Genomic DNA, 11,441 nt, shown 5'->3' on the forward strand with positions numbered 1-11,441 from the left:
GGAGACACACAGGAGGGCCAGAATATATATTATTTCATTTGACCCTAGAGTCTCTGTTTTTTGAGGAAGGGGATTGCTTTCTCCATGACACCAGACTCCAAACATGTACCGAGTAGCTATGAAAACTTAGCAAGGGCTTTCTTCTTACTAAGCTTTCATTTCATCTTGTGTACAATGAAGGTGTAGTAAGACCTTTTCCAGTTTTTAAAAAATAAAATTTTAAATTAATTTTTAGAGAGAGACAAACATCGATCGGCTGCCTCCTGCACGCCCCCCTGCTGGGGATGGAGCCCACAACCCGGACATGTGTCCTGACCGGGAATTGAACGGTGACCTTCTGGTTCACAGGCCTATGCTCAACCACTGAGCCACACCAGCCAGGGCAGACCTCTTCTCGCTTCAGAGCCTTTGTTCCTGATACATCCATCCTAGAAAGGAAGTGTTGGGGATGGGAGGGCCCCACAGGATGTGACTCTCAGACGTGTGTCCCCAGGAAAACAGCCACCAGGTGAAGGAAGAGCTGAGCCAGAAGTTTGACGTGCTGTATGCCATCCTGGATGAGAAGAAGAGTGAGTTGCTACAGCGGATCACACAGGAGCAGGAGGAGAAACTCAGCTTCATTGAGGCCCTCATCCAGCAGTACCGGGAGCAGCTGGACAAGTCCACCAAGCTGGTGGAGACAGCCATCCAGTCCCTGGACGAGCCTGGTGGAGCCATCTTCCTCTTGGTGAGCAGGACTAGGAGGGTGTGGGCAGAATCACTTCAACTCAACGGCTCTGTCTACAGTTCAAATCATGCTCCTCCACTGACCATCCATATGCCCTTGGGCAAGTCGCTGAAACCTCCCTGAGGCCAATTTTCCTCTTCTGTAAAAGGAGCCTGAGACAATCCCTACTTAAACCTATTAATTGAGCACCTACTATAGGTCAGCCACTGAGGTAGAGACACAAAGATGTATGAGTCGCAGCCCTGCCCTACAGTTCAGTTCTTTTATAAAAATTTCCTAAACACCTACTGTAGGCCAGGCTTTGTGGTAGGCATCGGCTATAAAAAAGTGATTAGGATAAGAGTCTCATCTTGGAGGGTCCAGGGATTAGGTGTTTAGACTGATATCCCTAAAATCCCAGCTTCCTGCCAGGACAATGGGAGGGGCCTAGAGCAGCGGTCGCCAACCGGTGGTCCACGGACCACAGGTGGTCCATGAGGTCCGAAACCACTGGCCTAGAGTGATGATCACCAAGACCTGTGCAGACCATGGACAGAGGAAAGATCCAAGTTCTGTTCAGCTCGGGGTGGGGAGCAGGTCACGACTAGGCTAGGGAATGGCACCACGGGCCCATCTGCAGCAGCCAGTCTCTGGTTTTGCTGATTTGCTGGAACTACCCCTAATGCAATCCTAACCCTTTGCTCTCTCTCCCCCACAGAGTGCCAAGAAACTCATCAAAAGGTCAGTGTCTCCCCAGGGCTGTGATTCAAGGCCCTCGCTCCCACCAGGGCCTCCCGCTTTACATTCAGGCTGCTGGGAGGGTTTCCGCCCAGGCTGGCTTCCCTGGCCTTTGTATCATTCCCTGCTTTCTTGGACCTGTACTTGCTTGTGACTGGAGAGGAAATACTCCACACTCCAGGGGGAGCCTCTAGGTGCAAGGCCTGGGTGTGGGCATGAGCATGTGCACTGGTGTGCTTGGAGCTAAAACACCCCATCCCTGCACTAAACCCCAGAGATCTCACTCCCCCTCATCTCTCTCTCTTTCTCCCCCACCCCCTCCACCCCACGTCCCGTACAGCATTGTGGAAGCTTCCAAGGGTTGCCAGCTGGGGAAGACAGAGCAGGGCTTTGAAAACATGGACTACTTCACTTTGGATTTAGAGCACATAGCAGACACCCTGAGGACCATCGACTTTGGGACAGGTAAGGGGGGCAGGTGCACTTGTCTATTTCCCTGCTCGACCCCTGGAAATCAGCTTCCCTTCCACTGCATCCCATGTGGAAACAGATACACTAGCAAAGATGCCCAGATATCAACCAACTTCTGGATGAGCTGAGAGCTGAGCACAGTGCCTGGTACATAATTGTTGCTCAGTGAATTATCCTTGCAGGGAGGTGTCTTGGGCTGTAGGAAGAGCATGGCGTCTGGAGACAGGCACACCCAAGTTTGAATCTGGAGCTGTCGTGTGTTATCTGTGTGACCTTTGGCGAACCCCTCCACCTCTCTGAGCTTCATTTTTCTAACTTTAAAAATTAGGTTAGCCCTAGCCAGTTTGGCTCAGTGGATAGAGCATCAGCCTGTGGCCAAAGGGTTCCAGGTTCAGTTCTGGTCAAGGGCACATACCTTGGTTGCAGGCTCCTCCCTGTCCCAGGCCTTGGCTGGGCCTCGTGAAGGAAGCAACCAATGGATGTATTTCTCTCACATCAATGTTTCTCTCTGTCTTTCCCTCTCTTTTCCAGTCTCTCTAAAAATCAATGGAAAAATGTCCTCAGGTGAGGATTAAAAAAAAATAAGGTTTAGAAGTGGGCCTGCTAATAATGACTACCTCTTGGTGCTCTTGCAACAACTACTGTAAGACATTGATAGGAACGAGTTTATAAAGTACTAAACATGTACTAGTTATAGTTAGTGCCTAAAGCCAGCCTTAGCTTCAGCTTTTTCATGCTATCATCTATGAATACTCAGGCACCTTAATTTATCTGTACCATGTTCTCACTTTTGTTTATAATTACTCTTCCATAGAGTACCTATAATAATTGTAACAATGTAACCATAACAGTAATAAGGGGAAACTGAGGCAACCCAATGAAGAACAAAGATGTTAATAATTAGCTCAAAGTCACAATCGAAAGGTAGCTATTTTGCGATAGAGAAAGAGACAATGGGATCCAATTCTGCCAAATGTTGCATTGCTCTAATAGGTGATGCTTCAATGACCAGGACAGAGAGGTGACAGGAATAGGGAAGAATGTACATGGGCTGGCATGAGAAAGCTCGGCTCTCCCACAAGCCTGCAGAATCTGGTGTTGCATCTATTCTCAGAGCACCAGATGCACCTTGTTTGTGGGAGAGGACAAAAATGCGTCCCAAAGCTGAGATGTTGGCAGACTTGGGAATGGCCATTGCTGTAGACCACCTGTTCCGCTCTACCCTCCCGAAGCTAAGATATTCAAGAGGGGATCATGCTGCGCGAACAGCATGGCTTTGTGAAGACCTGCACTGCCTTCTATCATCTCCCCAAGCCTCAGTTTCCTGAGCGGAAAACGGGGAGAACCACACCAACAGCTACCATTTATTAAGCACTTTCTGTGTCCCAGGCACTAAGCCCTTGACATAAATTCTATCACTTAGTGCAATTTCATGAGGTAGTTCTGTTGTCATCTCCATTGTGAAAGCCAAGGCAGGGTAAGGTCTCCTGGAGGCCACACCGCTAGTAGGTAGCCCAAGTGGATGCCACCAAGGGCCATCTGGCTCACAAGGCCCTCGTGAGGATTATATGAGACAATGCCTGTCCAGCGCTTAGCACAATTTTTGGCACATAGTAAGTCCTCCGCAAAGCTGCTATGAGAGGTTGTGCATAGGTCCCAGGTAGATGGCTGAAATTTTGAGCTGTCGTTTCGGAGGCATTTACTCCTTCCAGCTTCTTCCCAGACACTCTGGACAAAGACTCTGACTCTGTGGTGACCCCCTCACAGCCCCAAAGGGTTAAGGAATGGCTTTGGAGAGGGGGCGGGCAAGAGGCATGTTCCCTGCTGGCAGAGCTTGAAGGTGATATCCCAGGAGAGGAAAGTGAGGACACTGGTTGCAGCTCAGTCAGTCTGTCTGGGCTCAGCTTCAGAGAGGCAAGGAGCAGGAGGCCCCAGAAGTGTTCCCACCCCAGCCACTCCCAGTAGGCTGGGGAATGAGGAAAGATGGACAGGGAGTGCTAGGCTAGCAAATTCCAAAGGCTGGTAAATTCCTTCAAGACAAGGACTCTGATTGCTGAGAATTCAGGTGCTCTTGTCCCGTCTCCACGGGTGATGTTTACCTGTCTAACTGAGAGGTGGGCAGAAGTACAGTGTGCCTACCGAAGTCCCCTTTGGTCACAGGCAGATCAGGCGACAGCAGCTGCTGCAGCTATTGGAACAAAGGAGCCTCTTGAACCTCCCTCCATGGAGGTGCAGGAGGGAAGGGGCGGGAAGAGACAGGAGGAAGCCGGCCTCTGTGCAGCTGGGGTTTGGCAAACCCATCACCTCCTGGGCTACTGATGTCATTGCATGGCCAGTTGACCCTGAATGGGCATCAGAAAGGATTGGGATGGCCCTACCTGGTTTGGCTCAGTGAATAGAGAGTTGACCTGTAGACTAGAGTCCCGGGTTCAATTCTGATCAAGGGCTCATGCCCAGGTTGCAGGCTCAACCCCCAGTGGGGGGCATGCAGGAAGCAGCCAATCAATGATTCTTTCTCATCATTGATGTTTCTATCTCTTCCTCTCCCTTCCTCTCTGAAATCAATTAAAAATATATTTTTTCTTTTTTTAAAGAAAGGATTAGGATCAGTGTTGTCTCCAGCCAGTCCCCCTCTGAGCAGCTCCTCTGAGAAACCAGCCTATCCTAACACTGTTGTTCTTTGTCACACACAGATGAGGAAGAGGAAGAGTTCACTGAAGAAGATCAGGAAGAGGAAGAGTCCACAGAGGGAAAGGAAGAAGGTAAGAAATCCATCTTCATTCATTCATTCAACATGAGATATTGACTGTGTGCAAAGTGCTGTGCTGGACATTGGGGATGATGCCAATATATGATGATGTTCCCATTATGTGTAAACCTTTTAAGGATAAAGTCCTGCTCCCTATACCCTTAGAGAAAAAACTCCAAACTATTCATAATAAAAAGCTCCCATTTTTAGACCTATATCTAGCCTGGCCAGTGTGGCTCAGTAGTTGAGTGTCGACCGCTGAACCAGTAGGTCACAGTTCGATTCCTGGTCAGGGCACATGCCCAAGTTTCAGGCTCGATCCCCAGTGTGGGGTGTGCAGGAGGCAGCCAAATCAATGATTCTCTCTCATCATTGATGTTTCTCCCTCTCCCTCTCCTTTCCTCTCTGAAATCAATAAAAATATATTATAAAATAAATAAATTAATAAAATAAAATAAATGACCTATATCTATATGGAAAGCAGTGTAGCATAACAGACATAAATGACAGAGCACTCACGAGCCAAGCTTGGTCCACTGAGGTATTTTGTTTGGCCAGCACAATGTTTAAATTTTTTTTTTAAATCAGTTGCCAACATTTAAAAAATTAGGAGATTAGCCCTAACCGGTTTGGCTCAGTGGATAGAGTGTCGGCCTGCGGACTCAAGGGTCCCGGGTTCGATTTCGGTCAAGGGCATATACCTTGGTTGCTGGCCACATCCCCAGTAGGGGGTGTGCAGGAGGCAGCTGATCGATGCTTCTCTCTCATTGATGTTTCTGTCTATCCTTCTCCCTTCCTCTCTGTAAAAAATCAATAAAATATATTTTTTTAAAAATTAGGCGATTATTTTAAAGGAGTATTTTATTTTATTATTTATTTATTTTCATGAATCCTCACCCGAGGGTATTTTTTCCATTGATTTTTAGAGAGAGTAGAAGGGAGGGTGAGAGATATAGAGAGAAGCATCGATTGGTTGCCTTCCACATGCACCCTAACCTGGGATTGAACCCATAACCTTGGCATGTTCCCTGACTTGGAATTGAACCCACTACCTTTTATTTTTTTAAAAAATCTTTATTGTTGAAAGTATTACATATGTCCCTCCCCCGCCCCCATTGTCCTCTCCCAGCCTGCTCCTGCCCCCCAAACCCCCCACCTTTTGATGTACGGGAGGACCCTTCAACCAACTGAGCCACACCAGCCAGGGCTTAAAGGATTTTTTAAAAGGAGATTTCAAGGCAGGGAGGGTTGGTGGGTGGGATGAGATCAACCAATGAACTTGTATGCATACATGCATAACCCATGGACACAGACAATAAGGTGGTGAAGGACTGGGCTGGGGGTGGAGATGGGCTAGAAGAAATCAATAAAGGGGACAAATGTAATGCTTTCAACAATAAAGATTTTTTTAAAAAAGAAATTTCAACTGAGAATCTGGATTTCCACCTTCTTATAAAATTTTGGAAAGATCTAACAATGTTGGGCTTGTCCTTCTCTCTCATTCTAAGGGTTGGCGATGGGCGGTGGCTGCCCCCTTTGCATGGGACATACGCTTGTCACTTTTCCCAGCCTTCCTGCTCTTATGCATGTCATCTGCTGGCCCCTGTCGGTATCTGAGTTTGCCAACCTGGAAAACTACAGTTAAGAGTTCTGAATTGCAGCTTTCTCACAGACTGGTGGTGTGATCTTGGGTAGATCACCACTTTTCTGGGCTACTCATTTAGGCATGTGAGCATAATAGTACTGACCTCAAAAGATTATAATGGAGAGTGCATTAGAGAATCTTTTAACACAGTGTCTGTACATAGGAAGGACATGTTTGCTAATTAACATGTTTCCTAATGTTACTATTAATATTTTTAAAAATATTTTTATTGATTTTTTTTTTTAGCGAGAGAGAGGAAGGGGAAGGGAGATAGAAACATCAATGAGAGAGGACATGACATCGATTGGCTGTTTCCCACATGCCCCTCACCAGATATCAGACATTGAGCTGTAACCCATGTGCCCTCACTGGGAAATTGAACTGGTGACTTCTTGCTGCCTGGGTGGATGTTCAACTACTAAGCCACACCGGCTGGGCTAATCTAATTATCTTAAAAGCCAAGTTATTATTGGAACTAAATTCCAATCCATTTGAAACATACAGAGTAGTCTTTTGGTATTTTGTATTGAATGCGCAATCCAATTTTGTTTTGGCAACTAAATTCTATTTTTCTTTAAAACGAAAGAGTCGCCCTGGCCAGTTTGTCTCAGTGGATAGAGCGTCAGCCTGTGGGCTGAAGGGTCTCAGGTTTGATTCCAGTCAAGGGCACGTGCACTGGTTGTGGGCTTGATCCTCAGTAGGGGGTGTGTAGGAGGCAGCCAAACGATCGATGATTCTCTCTCATCATTGATGTTTCTATATATCCTTCTCCCTTCTTCTCTGAAATCAATAAAAATATATATTATAAAGAAAAGGAAGAGGCCAGGCAGGAATTGGAGTTTGATCATGTTGTCACTACAGCTTATCCCTGGGTCCCTGTCTCACTTGGCGTTTCTTTTTCTTTTTCTCTCAGGACACCAGTAAGAAGCTGGACGAGGAAGAGACCTCTGGATGCAGAGAGACTGGGAAGGGTGGGATGGGCCCAGCTGCCTTGGTGACAGGCCCGGGGTGGGAGGGGTCGGGGCCCCTGGAGGGACAATGGGGAGGTGTGTCTTCTCTCTGCGTGAAGAGCAGAGACTAGGAGTAGGACCCCCACCGCTGTGTCCAGCAGTCACTGAAGCAGAGTTGGAAATGTGCTTGAAACCACCACACAGGATACTTTTCTACATTGGTGCAAAATGGAATATTTTGTACATTTTTAAAATGTGATTTTTGTATAAACTTGTATATGTATGCCAATTTGGTGCTTTTTGTAAAGGAACTTTTGTATGATAACGCCCGGTCATTGTGTGACTGGCGATCTTAGATAGAGGGTAATGTACTGTATTTCAGAGTCTATCCCTGACAGAGGGGATGGTAACTGAGTTTGTTATATGTTGTTTTAATAAATGCACAGTGCTCTCTTCCTGTTATTGCCGAAAGAGTTGGGGTTTCCTTCAGCCTTTTTTTCTGGAGACTTCAGATGGACAGAGGCCTGAGAGGAAGTGTGTGGCAGGAGGGAGCCAGCAATGGCCAGGCTAGGCTCCTGTCCCACCAAAGAAGAGCTCTTTACACCAGCATTTCCCAGTGAGAGCTCCATGGAAAACTGGCCCTGAGATGATCCTCAAGACACGGGTAATGCCCTGTTCTCGGGCTCTCTGGAAAACAGAACCTGGGGGAAAACGTCAATGTTTTAGTCTAGATGCAATCCCAGGGCAGTCAGATGAGGGAAAGTGGAGGCAAGGCAGGATAGGAGAGAAGCAAAGTGTCGGAGAGACCCGGCTCTTTGCTCAGTCACGTGAGATATTTCTGGCCGGTCATGAAGAACACAGCCACCCCAAAGCAGTTCCTCAGAGGGAAGAAGGGAGATTTTTTATCTGCTGGCTCCTTTCATCTCATCTCAGAATTTGTCTCCCAGAGTGTTAATTCTCTTATACTTCCAGGCTGCATCACTTGGCCCCTTTTGGCAGCTGCTCGGGAAGCTAAACTAGATGGCACACCATCAATTGACTACATGGGTAGTGGGAGGAGTAGACCCTCTGTGGTCCAGAGGGTTGGGCATGGGTGCTGGAGTTGCACAATGGACGCTCTGCTGGTTCCCAAATTTACTCCAGGGGAGGTCAAGACAGCCACCAGTTCTAGGGGATGAGACGATGGCCAAGGCCAAAGTAGCACCAAGGTTTTCCATGAACAAGGAACCAAGGGGCTAGGAGAGAGATGAAACTGACTGAATCAAAGATGGTGCATGAGCCCTCACCGGTTTGGCTGAGTGCATAGAGCATCGGCCTGCGGACTAAAGGGTCCCAGGTTCGATTCCGGTCAAGGCCATGTACCTTGGTTGCGGGCACATCCTCAGTAGGAGATGTGCAGGAGGCAGCTGATGGATGTTTTTCTCTCATTGATGTTTCTAACTCTCTATCCCTTTCCCTTCCTCTCTGTAAAAAAATCAATAAAATATTTTTTAAAAAGATGGTGCATTAATTGGGTCTGAGACACCTTGGACTTATAAATTTGAGGAATACTGCAGAGTCTGTCCCACCTTTTCGACATTCAGAACACAGTAGAAAGTTAAGGGCTCTGAGTAGTCCTGCCATCAACAAGCGATTTGACTTTAGACAATGACTGGCCCATCAAGTTTATGGTCTTTGGACTACTGCTTGATCTTTAAGGCTCTTAATAGTTTTTTGTTGTTTTTTTTAAAATATATTTTTATTGATTTCAGAAAGGAAGGGAGAAGGAGAGAGAGATAGAAACATCAATGATGAGAGTCATTAATCAGCTGTCTCCTACACGCCCCCCACTGGGGATCGAGCCCGTAACCCCAGGCATGTGCTCTTCACTGGAATCGAACCCGGGACACTTCAGTCCGCAGGCTGACGCTCTATCCACTGAGACAAACAAGCTAGGGCAGGCTCATAAGTTTTTGGTGGATTGAATATTTAACCAGCTAGGGCTGTTCTGAATAATTTTTAAAAAATTTATCCATTTCCCAATTTACCCATTTATGTGACATCCTCCAGAACTAATGTTCTATGGAACTCATTTTATGAAAGTGCCGGAAACCCTCACACCTTGGCCCACTCTCACTTCTGGTTTTTCCAAGGCTAATTCAGTCCCTAACTTTGAATTTCAGGGAATCAGATTTTTGTTCTCAATTCTAGTTCTTTCTCAAGTACTGAAGCATTTTTTTTTCTTGTTAATCCTCACCTGAGGATATTTTTCCATTGATTTTTATTTATTTTTTAAAATATATTTTTATTGATTTCAGAGAGGAAACAAGGAGATAAAAACATCAATGATGAGAGAATCATTGATTGCCTGCCTACTGCATGCCCCCTACTGGGGATCGACTCTGGAACCCAGGCATGTGCCCTGACCAGGAACGGAACCCTGGTTCATAGGTTGATGCTCAAGCACCGAGTCATGCCCACCAGGCCCATTGAAGGGAGGGAGACAGAGAGAGAGACATCAATGTGAGACACGTTGATTGGTTGCTTCCCACACTCACCTGACCAGGGCTGCAGATCCAGCTTGCAACCAAAGTACGCGTGCCCTTCAGTCCGAGGGCTCACGCTCTATCCACTGAGCTAAACCAGCTAGGGCTGTTCTGAATCATTTTTTTTATTTCTTTTAAAATTGTGTAATATATTACAGACATACAAATACACAAAACCAGTTATAGAGTTTAATAAACTATTGTAAAATGAATTCTTGTGTTGCTACTATGCAGGTCAAGAAGTAGCCACTATCCTGTCTTTTTTGATAACCACACACTTAAATTTCTTTATAGTTTTACTTTCTTTTTTAAAATATTTTTTTAAATATATTTTATTGATTTTTTACAGAGAGGAAGGGAGAGAGAGAGAGAGTTAGAAACATCGATGAGAGAGGAACATCGATCAGCTGCCTCCTGCACACCCCCTACTGGGGGTTGAGCCTGCAACCCAGGCATGTGCCCTTGACAGAAATTGAACCCAGGATCTTTCAGTCTGCTCTGTTCACTGAACCAAACTAGCTAGGGTTATAGGTTTACACTCTAAAGCAGCGGTTCTCAACCTGTGGGTCACGACCCCTTTGGGGGTCAAACGACCCTTTCACAGGGGTCGCCTAAGACCATCGGAAAACACATATATAATTACATATTGTTTTTGTGATTAATCACTATGCTTTAATTATGTTCAATTTGTAACAACGAAAATACATCCTGCATATCAGATATTTACATGACGATTCATAACAGTAGCAAAATTACAGTTATGAAGTAGCAACGAAAATAATTTTATGGTTGGGGGTCACCACGACATGAGGAACTATATTAAAGGGTCACAGCATTAGGAAGGTTGAGAACCACTGCTCTAAAGTATCCCCACATACTTCTGTTTAGTGTGGCTCAGTTGGTTGGGAGTCAGCAGGTGCACCAAAAGGTTGCTGGTTCGATTCCCCCTCAGGGTACGTGCCCAGATTCGGGGGTTCGATTCCCTGGTAGGGGTGTGCTGGTGGCACATCAACTCACATATTTCTCTCTCCCACCCCCCTCCTTTCCTCTCTCTCTAAAATTCAATAAAAATAAAATAGTAGCCTTAGCCGGGTTGGCTCAGTGGATAGAGCATCGGACTGCGGACTGAAGGGTCCGGGGTTTGATTCCGGTCAAGGGCACATACCGTGGTTGCAGGATCCTCCCGGGGGCATGCGGACCCTGGTCAGGGCATGTGCAGGAGGCAATCAATATTTCTCTCTGTCTTTCCCTCTCTCTTCCACTCTCTCTAAGAAATCAAGGAAAAATATCGCCGGGTGAGGATTAAAAACAAAAACAATAAAAGATAGTATCTCTCCACAGAAGCCTGAAGGAATCTGAGGCCAGAAAGCGAGAGGCGAACACCATGCGTGGCACCTCGCTGGCGCTCCTGTGAGCTGCGGGCAGGGGAAAAGAGATGGGGGTGGTGTTAGCTCTGCCCAAATGGAGACCGACGCCCAAGTGCGACGCTGCCCTAAGGGAAGGGAGATATGCCGGTCACTCCAGATTGTAAGCCGAGCGAGGAATCGCAGCTGCTCCGCTGGCGAGGATGGTGGGCAGTCCCAGTCAGTCCTAACGGGGGCCACTGCCCGGCCCGGAGGGAGGCAGCTCCGGCCTCCAGGAGCCCCTCCCGGGCCCG

General features: G+C 46.8%; 1 protein-coding gene across 2 annotated transcripts in view; it reads left to right on the forward strand.

The window, feature by feature from the left end:
• The window catches only part of TRIM63 (tripartite motif containing 63, E3 ubiquitin protein ligase), a 14,914-nt gene extending 7,193 nt beyond the window's left edge, over positions 1-7,721 (forward strand). For both annotated transcript variants that reach the window (XM_006777509.2, XM_006777508.2), the window contains exons 5-9: positions 494-727; positions 1,425-1,447; positions 1,785-1,909; positions 4,609-4,677; positions 7,223-7,721. In XM_006777509.2, coding sequence (XP_006777572.2) covers positions 494-727; positions 1,425-1,447; positions 1,785-1,909; positions 4,609-4,677; positions 7,223-7,233 — 462 coding nt within the window. In that variant the 3' untranslated portion in view covers positions 7,234-7,721. The remainder of the gene's footprint in view (positions 1-493; positions 728-1,424; positions 1,448-1,784; positions 1,910-4,608; positions 4,678-7,222) is intronic.
• The last annotated feature ends 3,720 nt before the right edge of the window (positions 7,722-11,441 follow it).

Source organism: Myotis davidii, unplaced genomic scaffold (assembly GCF_000327345.1).
Source record: "Myotis davidii unplaced genomic scaffold, ASM32734v1 scaffold149, whole genome shotgun sequence".
In the NCBI taxonomy this organism is placed as follows: domain Eukaryota; kingdom Metazoa; phylum Chordata; class Mammalia; order Chiroptera; family Vespertilionidae; genus Myotis; species Myotis davidii.